The sequence below is a fragment of the Amphibalanus amphitrite genome, unplaced genomic scaffold (genome assembly GCF_019059575.1).
Source record: "Amphibalanus amphitrite isolate SeventyFive unplaced genomic scaffold, NRLGWU_Aamphi_draft 000763F_arrow, whole genome shotgun sequence".
Classification (NCBI taxonomy): Eukaryota; Metazoa; Arthropoda; class Thecostraca; order Balanomorpha; family Balanidae; genus Amphibalanus; species Amphibalanus amphitrite.
The window spans coordinates 306,895-328,338 of NW_024882257.1; the positions used below are offsets into that span (position 1 = coordinate 306,895).

The window sequence follows — 21,444 nt, forward strand, 5'->3', positions numbered from 1 at the left end:
AAATCTGCCTAGTCTTAGGAACCGCACTAATATATACGGTCTTGGGGACAGCGAACACTGGCGGATTTGGGGGCAGGCGCGGATACAAGGGGGGGGGCCATGGGGGCCATGGCCCCCCCCCCCTTGGCCGATTTTTTTTCAAAAATATAATAAAAAGTTAAAAAGCTGAAAAGGGGGCCTCCTGAAAATAAAGTGGCCGAAATCCGATGAGTTTTTTTTTAACCTACCCACTTAGTTATTTCTTAGAAGACTAGCTGAGAAGACTTCTTTGTTAGAAGATTGGTAAAGCTTTTCATAACTTGGAGGTCTCTTATACTCACAGAGATGACCACTTTTACAGGGCCTCCTAACCTGCACAGAGGGCCTCCAAGCCTGCACAGATGTCCTAACAAACACAAAATCTCTTAGCCTACACAGAGGCCTCCACTCGCATCCGAACAAAGGGCCTCCTAGCCAACACAGAGGGCCTCCTAACTCACACAGAAGGTCTCCTATCCTGCACAGAGGGACTCCAAGCCTGCACAGATATCCTCTTCGCCAACACAGGACCTCTTAATCTCCACAGAGGGCCTCCACTCGCATCCACACAAAGGGTCTCCAAGTCTGTACTGAGGGCCTGCGCTCGCATCTGCACAGAGGGCCTCCTAGCTATCACAGAGGGCTTCCTAGTTCACATACAAGGCCTCCTAGCAGGGGCGGATCCAGGGGGGGGCGATAGGGACTATAGCGCCCCCCCCCCCGGGCGACTTTCTCATTTTCTTTTTTTTTTTTGCAAAAAAAAGCATGATAGGGGGCCCCCAAAAATAAAGTGGACGAAATCCAGGCTTAAACTTTTGGGGGTAGGTAGGGCCCCCATCGATGGGGGGCCCCCGATTCGGAACAGCCCCTCCCTTGGCAAAATGCTGGATCCGCCCCTGTTTGGGGGTGGTGCCTGGTGGTGGTGGTGGGGGGGGGATGCCGCATTTAGAACCACAGTAAATAAGATCCCAGTCCTCACATTTATCCCCAAAGTTAAAAGTGGCCTACTCGTTCCCCATTAATGGTGCCTATAGGTACTCTTGACTAATGATGCAACTTTTCAATCGGTCACGGGTTAAGCAGTATCGGTCTGCGATTCTGCTGACTGAACTCCGATCACTATGCCAAGCTATAACAATCCGTATAAGCGATAACTAGTAGTTCAGAGTTTGCACAAGTTTGGACCAGGCCGGGACAAATCAAACGAGAGGGCGCCTTTCGCCCTCGCAGACGGTCGACGGCCAAATCTGTCAAAAATGTTACGCCTTCCGCACCAGTTGCAAGACCATGCATAGGAAGCGGTCTGTTGTCTCCAATAAAGAGAACTTAGTCTCAGGCACGTAGCTAGGATTTGGCCAAGGGAGGGGCGGAGGAATCCCGGGGGCCTCCTTTCTACAGAGGGCCTCCTCCCTAAAGGGGCCTCCTTTCTACAGAGGGTCTCATGCCTACATAATTACATATACAACATAATGCAGACTTTTGTTCAGCTTTCATATGGCCAGCGCACTGGTATGTTTCTTTATTATATCACAAGTCTCCGAGTGGCATGGTAACTGGCAAAAAAAAAAAAACTCGGGCGCCGCCGGCGGCGGCGGCGGCGGCCGGACCGCAGCAGGAGGGGGAGGATCTGCGAGGAATGGGTGGACGGGGGCCTTTTTGGCCCCCGTCAGAACTCGAAAGGCACGAATCGTAGCGACAAACGGCAACGGCGTTTGATAGTTCGTTGAACGACTTACAACTTTTGTAAACAACTTTTTTGGGTCAGGTCAATATTGAGGTCGCCAGAGGTCATAACAAATAACATGGTTTATAACGACCTACATAGATAGGTCAACTTCAAAATCTGACCTAGGAAGGTCATGCTGGGTACCAATCGGCGCGTCATGACCAGGCGAACGGTTTGGTACACTAACAACTATTTAGCCCCATCATGTCGTGATTTATTGGCTAAAAACTGTTGATGACCTCACCTCACCTCAGATGATCCTTCCCGGTGCCCCTGTCAGTAAATGCCACCTGGGTGCTTTTAGATCAGATAATCTGACGTAATTCAGAAAGAATTGGGTGGTTTTGACTCGTTTTCTCGAAGCAGGACACAGTTCATTATATTTTCCAATAGGCTTGTCACGATTCTGACCTGACTGACGTCTGCAAGATTGAAACTATACGGTTATCAATTTTTTTCTGTGTGAATGATGCCACGTTTACCCCTACTTGCTGTAAGTAAAACATGGTTTCGTTAGTAAATTTTCCTAGGTCCAGGTGGTTTGCTTCATTTACGCCGTAGATGAAACAAACAATCGATGGATAGGTATATATTAATTTTCCGGTCAAATAAATTATTATGAGTTGTGCGAAGCATGGCTATGGAAGCATGGCTATGGCTATATGGAATATCACCACGGTCTGATAAATAGTTTGGGTAATTGCATCCATCGTAAAAATACCAACACAGCCACAGAGGGCTTCCTCTCTACAGATTGCCTCTTATCTACAGAGGGCCTCCTCTCTGCTGAGGGTGTCTTTCTCTCCAGAGGGCCTCCTTTACAGAGGGCATCCTCTCTACAGAGGGCCTCCTCTCTAGTCTCTACAGGGACCTCCTCTCTACAGAGGGCTTCCTATCTATGTAGGGCCTCCTCTCTTCAGAGTCTCGTCTCTACACAGGGCCTCCTCTATACCGAGGACCTCATCTCTGCAAAGGGCCTCCTCTCTTCAGAGGGCCTTCACTCTACTGAGGGCCTCCTACCTACAGAGGACCTCCTTTCTACTGAGGGAGTCCTCCTCTACAGAGGGCCTCCTCTCTTCAGACGATCTCCTCTGTACAGAGGGCCTCCTCTCTACAGAGGGCCTCCTTTTTACAGAGTGCCTCTTTTTTACAGAGGGCCTCTTTTTTACAGAGGGCCTCCTTTTTGCAGAGGGCCTCCTCTCTACAGTGGGTCTCCTCTCTAAGGGGGCCTCCTCTCTACACAGGGCCTCCTATCCACAGAGGGCCTCCTCTCTACTGAGGAGTCAGAGGGGCCCTAGCGGTCAGACACAAACACCAGTGGTTATTCACAGGAGATGAGAAGGGTCCTAGCTGTCACTTGTCAGGCTGGTCAGAGGGCCCTGATTGTTCTGACGTCATTTTTTAGATTCCCGGGTGAATTTCGTTCGCCTCCGACGTGATTTTGGCCAACGTGGGCCTTCGGCCCACGTTGGATTCAGGCCGAAAGGATTCAGGCCAACGTGGGCCGAAGGCCCACGTTGGCCTGAATCCTTTCGGGGGGCCTCCTGAAAACCCCAAGGGAGGGGCGGGCGCCCCCTCCGCCCCCCCCCCCTTGGCTACGTCCCTGCTTAGTCTATGAACTCGCAGTTCGCTGACACCCCGGACGGCAAGACGTTTAGAACTATGATCCATGTTCCCCAGTCCGTCAGGCCTCACCTCTGTCAAAAGAAGCCCATACAACACAAATACCCGAATACGGCAATGGCGAACAGAAAATAATCATAAACCAGTGTCAATATCAGACAAGGCTTCTTTCTGGAATGCGTTTAACCCTATTCCTGGCGGGCTCCGCCGGGACAAGAAACTGGCGGGGGGGGGGGGGCGATTCGGCCACCCCTCCCTTCAGATCTCAAAAACTACACATCGCAGCGACAAACGGCGAACGGCGTTTGATAGGTCGTTTAAAGATCTACAACTTTTACATAAAAACATTTTCAGGTCAGGTCAATATTGAGGTCTGACCAGAGGTCATCAACGATAAAATGTTTTGGAATTAGTTACCTATATAACTATTAAACTAAGAAACATAGAGACATAAAACCAATACATTTTTTGTTGCTCTCGCCGAGGCGATGCGAAATAAGTATGTGATGACCTTCACAGGTCAATTTGAAATTTGACCTGAGGTCGAGGTCAGGTCATTCATCAATGAGGTTGTGGGGTATGGTCATGCTGCATACCCAACGACGCGCCTTGACCAGGCGAGCAGTTTGGTACCACTTACAAGTCTTAAGCACCATCATGTCGTGATTTATTTACAGAAAAACGATTTATGACGTCACATGACCTCAGATGACCTTTGCCGGTGCCCCTGTCAATTAGCGGCACCAGGATCATCACCGATGAGATAATCTTCCATAATACTGAAAGAATTGGGTGGTTTTGACTCGTTTACACGAAGCAGGAGGCGTTTCAATATTTTCCCATAGGCTTGCAATGTAAAGGTCACGAGTCTGGCCTGACCTCAGGTCACAGATATGAAAATGCTGAGATAAACAAATTGCACATACTGGTACCCTAACTAAAGCCTGAAGAGAAGAAATTGATCGGTCGAAAACTCTAGCTCTGGCGTGATTGCAAACTTTTCTGAGGTAGGGTCACCAAACCGCCTCTGGTGACCTGACCTGAGGTCAGATCAACTCAAAATTTTCAGAAATGTTGCGTAAAAGCCTTTTAGTAATTGTCAGAAAATTTGAGCTTCCTAGCTCAAAGCGTTTGGGAGAAATAACCAAAAAACCTCAGGGGGGGGGGGGCTCCTGAGGCCCCCCCGCCAGGAATAGGGTTAACCCGCGCCCCGTAGGGGGGGGGGCCGAAACGGCCCCCCCCTGTCCTTTTCGGTCGATATCTCCTAAACGGCTGGAGATATCGCCACCAAACTTTCAGGACCCCTCAGGGCATCAATTTTACACATTGTGACCAAAAATGTTTCCAGAGGCTATGATAGGTTGGCCACAAATGACGTCAGAGTGACGTCATGTTCTGTCATTTTCGACCGAAAAAAGACCTTCGCGAGAAGACCTGTCAGGACTACAGCTTTGAAGATACAGAAAAATGATCAAGACATAAAAGGTGTAGAATTGACAGGGCTACAAAACTGCTATCTCGAATTTTTGAATTTTTTGAGTTTTGGCCCCCAAAAATCAAAAAAGCATTTTTTTGGATATATTCGCCAAAAAATCCAAAAAGTTTTTTGAGTTTCGAAAAAACCGGAATATATGTGATAGTGCCTACCGTCTTCTATCTACATACCAAATTTCAGATCGATACCTCGTTTTTTGGCCAAGTTATAGCGAAAAAAACTGTTCAAAAATGATGACGTCAAATTTTCAAACTCAATTTTTGGCAATTCTAGAACTCGTAGAGCAAAACGAAGACCACCATTAGACTCCCCGTGACGAGCTGCATCGAATCGATGCCCATTTTATGCAAAAATATCAACTTTGAAATTTGACCTAATTTGACCTGACCTTGACCTGACCTTCACCAAAACGTGACCTAGGCTGGCCCCAAAGGCTGCCTAACCCACATAATCGCATTTGTCATGTAAAATGGACCATAAAACATGTATCACACGACACATTCATATTGTGACCCCCGGTGACCTGACCTCGCTGTGACCTGACCTGGTATCAGTGACCTCAGATAGCAAAGTATGTGTTTGACGAACAATGTACCATCGATGGTTTTCAATAAATTACCAATTTACTCGCTTTCACAGCACATTTCTTGAATTGCCTGTGAACGGTGAAAATCTGACCTTTGACCTGACCTGTGACGTCATCGGTTTGACCTAGGTCAATGAAATTTGGTCACAAGGTAGTTCCCGGGTGGGGCTATCGAACGCCGTTTGAATTTTGAAAATCGGCCGGTAACTTTCCGAGATCTTAGGGGGGGGCCGAAACGCCCCCCCCCCCCCCTACGGGTGGTAGGGTCCGCCGGTAGCCCTACGGGGCGCGGGTTAAGGCACACTAAAATAAAAGTATGCGCCTACAACGCATGCATGAAAAATTCGATCGCTGACTGAAAAGTCAGTTCTCCTTAGATAGCAGTTTGCTTGTTAGCCGCCGGAGACGGTCCAATCAAGGCTATAGAACTCCATCCAATATAGCGGACATGCGGTGCAGTCTACTTCCAGGCGTTTATGCTGGCGCCATCTAGGAGCAATTTTATAAGCTTCAACGGCTGACTCCTCTTGAAATATTCTACGCCACTTTCCATCTCAGTTCCGTTACCACTTCTACTTGCCAGTTGGTATCAGCATCAGCCGCGGCCGCGTTTTTTTGTGTCGATCTTTATTCTTTATCATCCGATAATTTACGCCAATAAAACGCTATTTCTATTTTTCCCTTATTTCGAGCGTAATGAAACTGTGAGGCAACAACCACTTTGTATCGAATGAAGAAATGAATTATGTGGTTCCATCACACAGATCGACGTGCCACGGTAACATTTGCAGCATGATGCTAAATCTCAAGATTGATGTTTATATTTTTGGCTTCATTTCACTGCAAGATGATCCACATCTCCATATTAGTGAGGGAAAACGGCAACCGAGCAGCGTAAAAAAGGACGGAGTTCCGCAATGCAGATGACAAATGCTTACACGGAACAAATAAGCCTCCTAATGTCTCAAACAAAGCACGTCAAACACATCGCGAGCTCATTGCACAGCACGCTTGTACGTGACGCAGCACGACTCTGACTTCTGGGTAAGGGGCGCTCTTCCTTTTACAATAGTACGGCACAACCTTCCTGATTGGTCGATAAATGAGATGTTTGAACTAGACCTATCTGTTTCTGATCTTGTCCGGACAGTTGTCAACAGTAGCAAACAACGGCTAACGAGCTACTGTTCGGAGTTTCCCGAACATAATACGACACCGAGCTTTGGTGATTTTATAAAGCATCCGCTACTGTGCAATCCCGATCATCATACCGATCATCATGAATCATAATGCCGCGACTGCCCTATCACGGCAAGATATACCAGCGATAGATTTTTATAAGATATCAACCACCCCTTGCCATATTATTTTCTTCGTGTAGTTTTTACTTCACTCCATAGGCGCGGGAGCCGGGGGGACAGTGGGGGCAGCTTGCCCCCTTCCCCCAACTCTGGGGCCGTGGGGGCGGTGCCTCCACAATTTTAAGGCAGAATGTCACACTTTTTTGCAAAAAGCCAAGGGATGAAAAATAAGTGGCCTAAAACTGGCAAGCAAACTAGATTTGGGGATACCCTAGGTCGATCTCTATTATGGTGTGCTCACCCCCCTCTCCCCAGTCTGAAAGTAGTTCCCGCGTCCCTGCTTCACTCACATCACAATTTATTTTGTCATATTAACCCGCGCACCGACGGGGGTCTGCGCCAACTTCGCACCGACGGGGGGGGGGCGGATGACCGCCCCCCCCCCCCTGAGATCTAGAGAACGAAGCAAGATAGCGACAAGCGGTAAACGGCATCGGATACGCACGGCCAAGATCTACAATTTTTACTAAGGTCATTTTCAGGTCAGGTCAAAGATGACGTCACAGGGGTCGAAAAAGTCAAAATGGCGGCGCTAGATATGGAGAGAGTTTTTCTCGAATAACTTTCGAATTAGTCAAGATAGGAACAAACTAAGGGCATCATCGTGATCCTCTCGTCAATCCGCATCGAATGATATATATGTTGACCTCGAAAGGTCAAGGTCAAAGGTTGACCTCAGGTCACGTGACCTCGAGGTCATCATGTATATCATTCGATGCGTCTTGACGAGCTGAACACAATGAGACCATCCACGCGTCTGTATCTTGTTCCTGTACGGAGTTATTGGCCAAAAACCTTTGGTGACCTTTGATGACGTCACATGACCTCACAGCTGCCCAACAGCAAAACAGACCTCAAGGTAGTGAAGGTTGATCGTATATGAAGTCATGTATGGTATATGGGGCCATTTCGACCCGTTTTAGTGGTAAAAACAGGGAGTTGATTTTTCCCCCATTGACTTATAATGGGGAGGTCGCGAAATTGACCTGACCTTAGGTCACCGATATCAAAATTCCGAGATATACAAATTGTAGCTACTAATGACCTAATAATATCCTGCGACTTTCAAAGGCCTCCGACATCTACTGTAGCTCTGGCACGGTGACAAAGTTACAAAAAAGTGACTTGAGGTTGAGTCATTCAAAGTGACCTGGTGACCTGACCTTAAAAGGTAGGAGGTTCAAACTTGCACACCATGTATAAAATTGATGAGGTTATAGTCATACCAAATTTCGCGGCGCTACGCGCCGCGGTTTTCCCGTTATTCGCGAAAACCTCAGGGGGGGGGGCGGATATCCGCCCCCCCCCGTCGGTGCGCGGGTTAACTTCCCGTGTATTGGCGAGCACCTAATCTCCGCAATCACGCTCGTTAGCGATTTGGCCACACTGAACGCTGATATGTCGGTGACGTGGCCAGTGTTTTTCGGCCCCTCCACACTCTGAGCTCTCCCTGCCAGACCAGTCGGTCCCAGGTAGCAGCGATCGTCCCGCGTGATACATCCCATGCTCGTGTAGGGGCGACTCAGAACGTGTATGACACGAACAACAGGCTCGGTAGGACTGACCAAGACCTCACGGCTGTTACGCAACAGACGGCAGCGCCCGACAGACTGAGACAGACACGGCGACTTTTCACCGCGGTGGAGCCGCAAAACAACCCATCTCTGAGAACTCCTTGGCGGAATACTGGGTAACCTGTCTCAAATGTGCGAGTTTTATCACTTCAATCGCACGCTTCCCAATACATGAAGCAGAGTGGACTGTAAACTTGGCTTATGAACTCGTCTGCCATTAGAGACCTCCCGCGTCCGACGAATGCCCCTTTCTCTTTATTTGGTGCCTCCCGGGGTCTTTAACGTCTGCAGTGTGACCTCGCGCCATCAAAGGGCCCCTCTCCTTCCTGTCTTCGACAAGCGGACCCCTGGTGAGTCGAAGAGCCTACGAGGAGAGAAGAGCCGCGAGTCCCGGCGCACCAGCCCCAAACACGTTCAGCCGCACACACGACGGAACTGTGGATCGATGTTATATTTCATGCGACCCAAAAGGCAATTGCAACACATGATTAGAACAGAGGAAGCGAACAGATGACAGGCGAATACAAACAAGTGATTACTTCAGGCAAAACCAACGAGCCTAATTCTCTTGTGTCGATATGACATGAAAATAATGCGCAAAAAGGAGGCTCATGGCAGCACAGAAAACAAAACAGCGAAAAGAAGACACATTACCTACAGCCCGGCGTGGTTTAACTCCGGGAGAAACCCACGTCCCATCACATTACGAATGGTCTGTGTCCAACACAGCTGGCAGTTGACGGTTCCCACGACACACTACTCGGCGCTGAGTGCACCTGGACGAACCCAGCTGAACTTCTCCACACGTGGCGGTACCCGGTGAGGGGGCACTATAACCATTCCGAGAACGTTCTACCGGCGCTGGCGGTAATATCAACTAATCTCGTGCCGCCCACAGACGCCCAGGTAGCTGCACACTGCTCTCACAGAGACACAGAGAAACGAGTGTCACAGGCGCAGAGTTTCGTCAACGCACGACAGCGTGGCAGCTCGCACACCACGGAGTCCTGGGAGGGGGACACTCAGTACTCCATGGTCAGTTCGAATATTCACACATATTGGAAACGTTTCAGTGACCTGGATGAAACAGCACCAAAGGTACATTGCGGAAACAAACTGAAAATGACTACTGAGAAAAGCGAAAGTAAACAGATATTGGTGAAAGTAAACGTACGCATCATATGAGCAACTAAAGTGAGCGAGAATCATCAACCTTGAAGGGGCAATCAATTGTTCTATCGTTCATTACACTTTTGAACAGCATTCGAAACAACCCTCTCACATAAATGTGTGGAAGGATGACTTTTTCACCTATATACAGATTTCTAGGCGCTCTACGGATATCGCTTCACATAACGCACCTTTAACGTAACTGTAACCGGAAATAATACTGAACTTCTCACTGTGGAGGACACGAGGGACTCCCATCACCTGAGACCACCAGACGGCGTCATCAGCCGCTCCGGTTATATCCCTCTCTGGCCGATCTCGTTACACCACAGGGCCGCTACCACCCCCGCACCCCGCCCTCCACTGTCCTACAGCCGGTCCCCAGACGGCCCACAGCTCACTGCACCGCCGCCGCTCACTGCAGCATGGAGCCGAACACGCCGTGACCCGCCGGTCTCTGCAGCAGCGGCAGCCCCATCTCGGCGGCGGGCGGCCGCTGCATGAACGGGTTCAGCGCGCCCGGGCCCGCGCCGTACTGCTGCTGCAGGCCGCCGCCGGCCTCGGCGCTCATCGCGCGGTGCAGCAGGTGGGTAAAGACGTCCGAGTGGGCAGCCGGCGGCTGCAGCGAGGGGCCCGGGCCGGCAGCCTGCAGAGAGGCGCCGTGGGCCGCGGGGACGGAGGGGCCCGGGGCCGAGGAGACAGCCGGCTGCAGAGAGGCGCCGTGGGCCGCGGGGACAGCTCGCAGGAGAGAGGTGCCCGGGGCCGCAGGGACGGAGGGGCCGGGACCGGCAGGGACAGCCGGCTGCAGAGAGGCGCCGTGGGCCGCGGGGACAGCTCGCAGGAGAGAGGTGCCCGGGGCGGCCGGGCCGGGAGCAGCCGGGCCGGCCAGCTGAAGAGACTGAGAGGAGCCGGGGCCGGCAGGGCCGGCCGGCCGCTGCCGCCCCGGCGCCACCAGCGACACGTCCACCGGCTGCGGCGGCGCTTTGTTGGCGACGACTCGCTTTCTTAGGGGCACTTTGGGCTTGCCATAAATGTCCAGCCTTATCTGGAAGCAAGGAAGATTGAAATTACTACGCAAATTTAACGTTACTGCAAAGGAGAATCAGTTAGCTATATTAAATGCGATAAAAATGTACAAATGCAGCAGAGCCCATACAACTTCAGGGATGTATAATTAGGATGCAGTCTATGAACAGAACATCAATAAATGATTTCAGGCCGAGCAGGAAATGTGATGGGAACAGCAATCATGAAACGTTCACATGGGAACGGAGAACTTACCTATGAAATGGTGCAATGAACATGCGATAATCCCGGGCTTTTTTCTGGTTCTAATCGGCAAAAAAAAAAACATGATAAAATTACCTACGGAATTTCATCTATTAAAATTAGTTTAAAAGATATATAAGTTAATTGTGCCCGCCGTGTGCTATGCCGAGCTAAGTCTGATAGTCGTGTGCTCGTAAGACTGAAAAGGAGAATATTCGTACGAATCTGTTGACAAGGAGATATCACCAGCCAGCCAGCATATCCTACGCTAAACTACCACCCGCATCGACCGGTAACACGCTGGGGTCTCAGTGCGAGCCCCATGCTCGCCTCCTCCCCTGAAGCAGGCTCAAACGGAGGCCGGCAGACCCGCCGGGCTGTCCTCCGACAGCGGGGCGGCGAGGCCGTGTGCCGACCTCCTCAGGTTCAGGAACCAGACCAGTCAATGCTCCATCGGTCACGGAGCAGGAGCCCTTTACCCTATCACCCGAATCATCGGCCCATCGAAAGACCAGAGACCAGTCAATTCATCCCTTCTCTTTCCCCTCTCTCTCCCGCTCTCTGGCTACCTCCCTTTCTCCCCTCTCCCTCCTCAGTGACCTGGCGGGCGTCCCCCAGTGACCTGGTGGGCCTGCCTCAGTGACTCACCTGGTGTGCGTTCCCCAGTGACTGACCTGGTGTGCATCCCTCAGTGACCCGGTGGGTGTCTCCCGGTGTGCCTCCCCCAGTGACTGACCCGGTGTGCCTCCCTCAGTGACCCGTTGGCCGTTCCCCAGTGACTGACCTGGTGCACCTCGCCGGCGTGTTGTTTAACGGCTAGGCCGCAGCCGAACACCAGCAAGCAGTCGACGTCCGGGCACGGGTAGGCCGGCAGCCCCTCCGGGTTGTTCTCGGGCAGCGGCGCCGCGTGCAGACCGTGCTGCGTATGCTCGTGGTTGAGCAGCTTGCGCCGCTCCTCGCTGCGGATGCTGCACACGGAGCACTTGTACTTGAGCAGCAGCGTGTGCACGCGCCGCTCGTGGATCTCCAGCTCGGCACGCCGGAAGAACCTGCCGGCGGCACGGGACGGCGGCGGGGTTAGCGGGGTGGCTGCATGAAACACAACGCAACATACAACGGAAACGTGGCGCGCAGAACGAGGGCACTGAACAGAATAGGGCGGGAAATGATGATCACTCTATTGGTTTGTCTCAAAATCACTGAACGGCCACCAGAGAGCTCGGACACAGAGTTCTGGAGAAAATGAAGCCGGTGATTTAATATGCAGTCGTGGACATAACAGGCGCAGTTACTGGTAGGACAAGAGCGTCATTGTTCGAATTCATTAACCCCCTTTGATGTCTACTTAACTGAAGAACGGCTTTTGAGATATGCGATGAAAAGATGAATTCTCCCTCAACTGTACGTAACGTTTAAGGATCGAAACACAATCTTCCAATGCCAGAAATTCACTTATGCATTCACATCAAATCAATATTGAAGACAGTCATTCCAGTCATGTCTTCAGCTACCTAATCCTCGCCTTAGCATTTCAGCAAACATCTAAGATCAGAGACACGAGACATGTATGAATACCTATGACCCTTTGATGTCGGAGACGTATTTGCAGTGACCTCACCGGGTCCCACGCTACGCCGTAAAGCCTGTGTCGTGATTGTATCCCCATCTACCCAGTGTCGCACGCATGGCCATCCCCCAGTAGCGGTCACGACAAACCCCAGCCCACAGGACAACTGCCAGGAGCGGCCCGGCCTTGACAGAGGCGGCCGGCCAAACGCGACACGTGCAGGTGATTTTTCCATGTCAGAGAGCCTGAACAAGCCACCGGACAAGGCGACCATTAGCGCCCAGTCCCGCGGACACTGGCACGTCACACACTGTCGGGCAGAGCAGAGGAGGGGTGGTGGGGCGCGGACGGCACCTGGGAGAGCGTGGGAGCGGGGGCAAGGGGGCAGGGACGAGGCCAGACCGAGGCGGGGCGGGAGGAGACGGTAAGAGGTGGGGTGGGGAGGGCTGAACAGATGTAAGAGCCCCGGAAGACTATGATCTCACCATCAGTTAAGCTTGCGAGTACCTAATGAGTAAGATGAGTTGTGGAGGGAAATGGGGAGCGGCAGGGGCAAAGACGGGGCCAGCCCGGGAGCGGACCGGGGGCCGCTGGAGGTAGTTGTTCCACGAACAGTGCCGGCCACCGAGTCTGTGTTCCGTGTCGCGGTCGGCCCGCCCGCCAGACAGGACGGCGCGACACTGCGCGACTGCACCGTGAACACAGCGGGAATGCACAGGAAAGTGCCACTTTCCTCGGGATTTGTGCAGCAAATCCGATTGAAGGACGAAATTATGCATTGATTGGGCAACGATATATCCAAAGGAAGAACGTACGAAGGGATGATACCAGGAAATAAGTAAATCAAAGGAAATACGATAATTAGATCGATGTAAATTGATTATTAACACAATTTTTATGCGATCGGATTACCGACATGAGGAAACCGGCCAGGCAAATTGAAAGTTACAGTAGCGCAGCAAACAACAGAGTGCTCCCGTAATTCTCCCCCGTGTTTGCCTTGTAACGGCCTGCTCTATCCTCCAGGTGTGAACAGTTCCATTAGCAGATCTGGTGTTCGGTACCGCACTGATATTGATACAATCGAACCGATATAAAATTCCCCAGCCATCCGACACATGACCGCCCCCTAATATGGCGTCGGACCGCTACTGTGAGGCTCGGCACGGCCGTCCAACATTTTATCGCGCGTTCACAACACCACAAAATACGCCTTAAGCGTGTAAAATGACACCAGCCAACCGGCGGCCCCAGTCAGTCTGGTGGCACTCCTAACCCAGTACCCGGCTTTCGTCGGCCACTCTTTTCTAGCGTGACCGTCCCGGCCGGATCTCTCACCAAAACCGAACAGCCGCCGGTGTGGGCGCTGAAATCGGGGCCGGTCCGCCGACTCTGACGCACCAAACGGACGTTACCGGACGGATCGAGAGCAGAAGCTCCCAGGCACAGGACGATCGGGCGGAGCGACTGGGACAGGGCACGGCACGGCGCCAGGAGCTCCGTAAACCGCCAGCGTCAGACACTGGAATGTTACTTACTAGAAAAAAAAAACTCTTCTCTTCAGTCCTCTGCATGCCTGCCTGCTTCTTAGTCTCATAACCCTTCCTCCTCCGGTCTCCCTCCTCCGGTCTTCCTCTCCCCCTCCCTCTTTCCCTATCCATTCCTCTCCTCCCCACTCACTTGAGCCCGCACTCGCTGCAGATAAAGTCGTACTGTCCGTGCTCCTCTGCGCGGTGCTTGTCCCGCTTCCACAGCGAGCCGAACCGCTCCGGACACGTGCCGCACACGTACGCCAACTCGTGGATGGCGTGCACGTGCCGGCGCAGACCACGCTCGTGCCTGAACGTGCGGCCGCAGCCCGGCTGGGGAGGGGCACGGGGGTAACGGTCAGAGCAGACAGCAGTGAGGGGGAGGGGGCGTCATACCAAGTCATGTAGTACATTATACGGCACACGCCAAACGAGCGTGGCAAAAAACGAACATCATCACATGTCATCGACTCATGTGCGAGATATGGTAAGCTTATACCAAAAAAAGAGTGGGAGCTAGAAGACATGGGAAAATAAGACGTCAGACACAATCTATAACTGATGTAGGGCCAGCTAAAGGTGTGGGGTTATTGTTCCATCTCATATGCACAGTGCGAACGATCCGTATTAGCGAACGCATACGAAAAGCTCAATAAAACGACACTGTTAGGGCGGCCACCATCCAATACTGAATGTCATAACTCCGCCCGGTTATGAGAGTCGCCGCCGCCCGCGTATGAGACGTACCGGGCGGTTTATGAAACGTTCGAAACACGTCGCTTCACCGGCTACCGCGCAGTCCGATAAGCAATACAGTGACCTGGCCGTCCGGTGCGACCCATTCCCAGAAATGGGTACGTCGATCAGCCATTGGGACTGATGAAACCAGCCACCGCAATAAGGACGCGGACGTGAAGCCAGCGATCGCTGGTTAAACTGCCAGATACAGGTACATATATACAGAGATGACGCAACGGGGCCGACCGGGGTAGGATCGGATCGACAAACTGCAGAAACGAGCCTGTGACTGACAGCATGCCGAAATGCAGGCGGGACTATGGGTGGGTCAAATGGCAGTGATGTCAATCAGTCCGGGCCATCACTGCCCAGCGAATTCCAGAGAACCTGTCATAGGTTTGGTGATCGTGGACTACCGACTCCAACATCGATATACCATGAGTGGAATCGTATCCATATATGCAATACAAATTCGGTTATTCAGCTGCTCATAGTAGGCTATCGCTAAACATCTCCAAATTACTGCACGGCCCAGCTAATGGACATCATCTGAGCCGAGCCCTGACATATGCCAAACCACAGCGATAGGGGAATCTCCGAATGTCGCATATTGACCGCGTTGAGTCACATTACAGCCCCCCTCGTGTCTCCACCGGACTATTACTGCACACACGTCAAACTCAGACAGCCGACGCGTGTAGCCCGCTCCTCAATGGCCTCCGCACGTCATGGCGGTGCATGTAACGACCCCGTATGTACAGAGCACACACGTGGGGCCCCGAGTCGACAGCTTCCGCGAACTCGTCAGCATCCATGACGTCACCCGTTCTTATGAGTGGACGAACATCCAGGCACGTGGGGTGTTTCGATTGTGTTTCCTCAGTTCACGCAAATCACTGTGTTTCCGCTTGTGACTCATATTGCGTGAACCGGTTTAGTGGCGTGCTAGGGCTACATACAGGTGGCAGCGGACGCACGCAGTGTACCCCCCCCCCCCCCCCCTCCCGGGTCCAGGGGCGGGGCGACTGACCTCCGTGCAGGGGAACTCGTGCAGCAGGTGCTTCTGCTGCACGTGGGAGATGTAGTGGTCCTTCTCCGTCTTGTGGTACTGCTTCCCGCAGTACTTGCACGTGTAGCGCGGCTTGTCTCCGACCTTGTGCACGACCTCCTGAGAGGAAAGACGTGGTCAGAAAGAAGTTAATCGTCTGAACGGGCTCCAGCAAAATAAACTTTTACACATTTTGGTTTGGGTGAAACTTCCCGACGTAGAGCAAGACTAGCTCAGTAATCATTACCATTAATTTGTCGTACTCACAACTGATAAAATGAAGCAAATAATATAATGATTCACAGCAAATAAAATAATGATTTAAGCTTATTTTAGGTACAGCATGTGGCGATTAAATGCTATATGTAATGATACTGCGCCTCGACCAATGTCCTGCACTATGTTGCGGCGACTGACCTGGTGCATCTTGAGGTAGTTGCTGCTGACCTCCTTGCCGCAGAGCTCACACACCACCATAGTCGGCGGCTCGGTGGGCACCACCTGTCCGGAACAGAGGGGGTGAGGGACGGGGTGAGGGACGGGGCTCCTTGTCCCGCCCGGAACACAGACAGCCAACGGGCAGGGAGGTAAGGAAGCAGCGATAGGGAGACAGCGGCCGAGAGAAGGGGCGCCCCGACCACCCTCCCGCGGCACCCTGATTAACAGATACACAACACAATAACGCATCGAAACGACTGAAAATCTTAGAACGTACATTGATGCAGCGATGTGTCACAACTCGCAGAGAACTGCGATTTTCAGAATTGGCAGGAGATATATCTAGAGATCGGCGATGGCGAAGACTGGTAAGTCTCACAAAACACAATGATAATAAAGATAGTCCGTGAGTCACGAGGACAGAAAAGGCAGCGAACACTGCAGTGTGGGCCAGAACACACGCACACACACGGGCGAGCGTCAGAGCTCACCTTCTCCTTGTGAACGTATTGGTGTTTCTTCAGGGCGAACCGGCAGCCGAACACCTTGCCACACTGTTTGCAGGGGAAGCGCTGCTCGGGCACGGCCGGCGTCGTCACCTCGCCGCTGGCCGTCACTGTGATGAAGTCCTCGACGGCGGCCGGCGCCGACTGGCCGGCGGCCGCTGCCGGCGGCTCGGCGGCCACGCCGCTGTCACTGATGGCAGCCGCAACCGGGTCCTGGCGGCGGATCGAGAAAAACACTCAGCTCAGGGTCCTGACAGGCTGCGAGATCAACTAAATTCAGGGGCGTGGCGGCAGGATAGACTTATCTCAGGGTCCTGGCAGCGAGATCGACTCAACTCAAATCTATTCAGCTCAGGGTCCATGACGGGGGGGGGGGGGGGGGAGCAAGAGTTAGACGGTCTGGGTGGATAGAGAGCAGAAAAGCCCCCATCCCCCATTGGATCTGATTACAACAATAGGTGGATATGGAGCAGAAAAGCCCCCATCCCCCATTGGATCTGATTAAAACAATGAGAAGAACGATATAACCTCGGTAAAAAGACTAGTTAGTCATAATTCAGATACTGTAATTTGAAAAAGAAACGACTACCTTGCATCCAAGACCCTAGTATGATGTATTATGCCCACCCGTTCCCCAGGAGAGGGGAGAGTCAGACTGTGTCTCGGGACTGACCGGCCCCACGGTGGCGTGCAGGCCGTGCGCCCGGTACTCGTGGTCGCGGATCATCGTGTAGACGGTCTTGGCGCGGTGCGCCTGTGTCATCAGCGGCCGGTAGTCGCACACCGAGCACTTGAGCCTGCGCAGCCGCTCCTGGCGGACGGAGAGGGGCCATCAGTCCGAGCGGCGGCGGACCTTGTGGGCACTGAACAGCGGACACAGTGTCACTAGTGCAGGTACAACCAGGCGGACTTTGAGCTGCTGCTGACCATAACGAGCAGGCAAAGCAGCACACTTTATGAGCAGCACATGTTCTGTTACTTTCATACGATACATCTAGCACTCATGAATAAGGCATAGAGATGAAGTACCCATAGCAGTGAGAATACCACACAAGTCTCACACTCACCAGCCGCTGCTGAAGTTTGATTTCCCTGGCCTCCTTTTTCTGGTGTTTGTTGAGCAGCACGCGCTTGGCGAACCCAGCGCCGCAGAGGTCGCACACAAATGTCTTAATATCGTGGACGCTCGACAGATGACGGTAATATTCGATGAAGCCGCGGAACACGACGTCGCAGTGGTCGCACTTCTGGCCCTCGCCGTGCACTATCCGCTGGTGGGAGACGAGCGAGCTGCGGCTTTTGAACTTTTTCGGACAGATGGCGCACCCGTTCACGGCGGCCACGTCGCGGTGCAGGCGGCGCTCGTGCTTGTTGAGCGCCGTGCGCGTCTGAAAGTCCAGGCCGCAGTGAGCGCAGAAGATGCCGTGCCGCCGGTACTTCCTTTTACTGGAGTCCGGCGCCGGGGCCGGGGCGGCCGTCCTGCGCGCCGCCCGCGCCGCTCGCACCGCGCGCTCCGCCTGCAGCCGCTTGGCGGGACTCGGGTCGTAGTCAAAGTCCCGGTCGTCATCGGACCTGCCACCGTCATCGGAGGTGGCTCCGCCGTCATCGGAGGTGGCTCCGCCGTCATCCATATCGACGGCGGCGGGGGAGGGGACGCCGTCCGCCGCTGCGCCGCTGTCCTCCGCCGCGCCGTCAGCCCCGGCCGCGCCGTCCCCGTCCACAGAGGTGTCCAGCACCACCTCCACGTGCTCTGCCGGCTTCACGGCCGCGCCCCGCACCGAGACCACGTCGTCACTGTCACTGGCGTCCATCTCCGGCGCCGAGAGGCCGCCGCTCGCCGCCGACTCGGCGTCACTCTCGCTGCCGCTCTGAGACTCGGCGCTGAGCCGCTGCGCCGCCGCCGCCGCCGCCGCTCTCCTGCCCCTCGGCCCCACAGCCTCGGCCGCGGCCGCGGCGGCCGCCGCCGCCGCTGCTGCCCTCCTGCCTCTGACTCCCCTCCCCCTGGCCGGCGCCGGCGCCGGTGGTACCGCCGGTACTCCCACTACTCCCAGCAGTCCCACCAACCTCCCTCTGCCACGCCCTCCGCCTCCGCCTCTGCCTCTACCTCTACCTCTGCCTCTGCCTCTACCTCTGCCCCGCGGCCGACCTCTCCTGGCCGTCCTGACGGGGGTCGGGGTCACGTCAGCCGCAGCGTCCGGCTCCTCGGTCTTTACTGGTGTGTCTCCGAGCGGAACGACGTCACTGTGGCATGAGGAGGGCCGGGCCGACTCCGGCGCCGGGTCGGAGGGCGTGGGGTGGACGCCGCTCCTCCGGCCGCTGCGGCGCGGCTCCGGGGCGGGAGGCTCCACCTCCTCCTCCATCGGCTCATCTGAGGACGGAGTCGGCGGAGGGCGGGTCAGACTGACACGGAGGGAGGGTCAGACTGACACAGAGGGAGGGTCAGACTGACACGGAGGGAGGGTCAGACTCACACGGAGGGAGGGTCGGAATCACACGGAGGGAGGGTCAGACTCACACGGAGGGAGGGTCAGACTCACACGGAGGGAGGGTCAGACTGACACAGAGGGAGGGTCAGACTGACAGTCTGCCGAGTCGGCGGAGGGAGGGTCAGACTGACACGGAGGGAGGGTCAGACTGACACGGAGGGAGGGTCAGACTCACACGGAGGGAGGGTCAGACTCACACGGAGGGAGGGTCAGACTGACAGAGTCTGCCGAGTCGGCGGAGGGAGGGTCAGACTGGCCGCACGCAGAACGGAGTTCAGACCGACCAGCGACCCGTCAGTGCATAAGTACATACTGGTGATAGCGAAAAAGACTGCAGATGGCAAGCGATAACGGCAATAGAGTGGGGGCACCAGATATTTAAGTCAGCATTCCGCAAACCGACATACTTTCACCTCCTCACTTCCATAGGTTCATAAATCAAATAACACCAATCCATGTTAAAATCGCGATATCTCCCTCCCCAGGCAGCGGCACTGACCCGCCGTTTCCTGTTGCCCCTGCCCCTCCGCTCCGCCGACTGACCGTCGTCGGCTGGTAGCGGCTGGTGCGCCCGGCCGGCCTGGTGGCGCTGCAGCAGCTCGGCCCGCACCCCGCGCGCCAGCGCCTCGTAGCCCTCCAGGTCGCTGAGCAGGTCGCAGCAGGTGCGGCAGACGCACCGCTCCCGGTCCAGACTAGTGGCGCGGACACACACGTCAGTCGGTGAGGGACAGGCCGGGCGGTCAGAGGCGGCGATAGTGTGTCCCTGACTCACCCATCAGAAACAAATGCAGCCTACGAACAATACAAGGGTAGCAGCCTGATATTACTTTGAGATAAAAAAGCTAAACAAAGAGCTCAAAACATGAGTTGCTAGAAAAAATGCACACAATGAATGCCTCACCATTTGATGTCGAGATCAAAGATCCATGTGAGTCCATCTGAGTCCATCCTTTTGGGACATTCTTCCTGCCATTTTTGCAGCTCATTTGGCACTGTTTTACCTTTGCGGAGCTTACAGGTAGTGCTGCATATCAAACATTCAAATTCCATGTTGAATTCTGCTGTAAGAATTGTTAAATTAGCTCTAATCAAGCCATTGCAGTTGAATCAGCATTACTGAAGCTGAGATCTACAGCATTTTTAGGGAGAATTTTGACCCTTTCCATGTATCTGTTTGCAGGTTCCCTCCCTCCTTCCTTCCTGGACTATTCCATATGGCTGTGCCCATCAGGTAGGGAACCCCGACAGGTTAGTTGAACAGGTGAGTTGCCTGAATCTGAAAATAACATGTTACTTTTTAGTGCAGCAGCTTTTGTAGCTATTGATCCACTGAGGGGCAAACTGCCCTGACCAAACATAATCTTACCTAGCCCTCTGCCAGACTGGACAGAGTGTTAACACCCAACCAGTTAGGTGTTAGGTGTTGGATAGGTGTTCGAGTTAGGTAAGGCTATGTGAAATTAGGTAAGGATGGGTTAGGGCCTAGGGGTAAGGTTAAGTTGGGTTGGCTTAGGCTGGGCCGGCTGGGCTAGGCCAGATTATGTTAGTAGGTCAGTGACATCCCCCCAATGAATTAAATGGCATTAACTGTACCACTTATCATCATTGTTAGATTAAGGACAAGGAACAATAGCTTAGCATTGGACCCAATTCATCTGTCTAAAATCATTGGGACCCCAGCTTCAGTTTCACTGGTAAATGCATCATCCTTCAATAACCAAAAACAAAATAGACAAAAGCAATGCAGACTACAGGTCAAAGTCTTCATGTCATGAGTCAATGATGCCATAAAACATTTCTAGCATTTCAATGTTATTTCCAATTTCAATTACATTTAATTTGAACCCATTGAGCTGCAGGCTACCTATCTGCTATCATTCCTGGATGTATGTTTTTTAGTAAGGCTAAAGGCCAACCACCAACTAAAAGCAAGGAATGTCACCCAGACCCAATGCCAATGGAAATTAAATTCCCATGAGCTTGTTTGCCTGCATGCAAAGTAGAACGGGTATTCTTCTGTGCAGACACCTTTTCTATTAGGTATCAAAAATTATTGACTGCTATTTATTGCTGTCTGCTGTGGAATTATAGGAATTAGCTGAAAAATGCTGGTGGTACTATTGCACACTACACGCTCAAGGGCCCAATCTTACCAGTGCCGTAAATAGGATTTGGCAGCACTAGCCAAAGTTTACGGCACTCAGCTCAGCACTGATATCAAAGATATCCTTTTTGTGTACATCCAGCTAATCTTGTCCAATAGTTTTGATAGTGTGAATGATTGTGAATATTGCCTGAATGAATGAATAA

At 53.0% G+C, this 21,444-nt stretch overlaps 1 protein-coding gene across 1 annotated transcript; it reads right to left on the reverse strand.

Annotated features, from left to right (window-relative positions):
• Nucleotides 1-8,818: 8,818 nt before the first annotated feature.
• On the reverse strand, nt 8,819-20,605 carry LOC122365790 (zinc finger protein 628-like). The gene is made up of 10 exons (XM_043337326.1): nt 20,036-20,605; nt 19,678-19,826; nt 17,716-19,016; nt 17,322-17,459; nt 16,634-16,861; nt 16,122-16,205; nt 15,687-15,824; nt 14,070-14,251; nt 11,607-11,871; nt 8,819-10,598 (listed from the first exon to the last, which is right to left on the reverse strand). The coding sequence occupies exons 1-10, from the start codon at nt 20,182-20,184 to the stop codon at nt 9,969-9,971; spliced, it is 3,264 nt and encodes a 1,087-aa protein (XP_043193261.1). The 5' UTR covers nt 20,185-20,605; the 3' UTR covers nt 8,819-9,968.
• Nucleotides 20,606-21,444: the final 839 nt, after the last annotated feature.

What these genes read in the sequence shown, in the direction of transcription:
- LOC122365790 (XM_043337326.1), bottom strand. Translation starts at nt 20,184, where the DNA reads ATGGAATTTGAATGTTTGATATGCAGCACTACCTGTAAGCTCCGCAAA. An exon ending in TTTGATCTCGACATCAAATG is followed by an intron (nt 19,827 to 20,035) that starts GTGAGGCATTCA and finishes CCGCGCCACTAG; the next exon opens with TCTGGACCGGGAGCGGTGCG. An exon ending in AATACGTTCACAAGGAGAAG is followed by an intron (nt 16,206 to 16,633) that starts GTGAGCTCTGAC and finishes TGTTCCGGACAG; the next exon opens with GTGGTGCCCACCGAGCCGCC.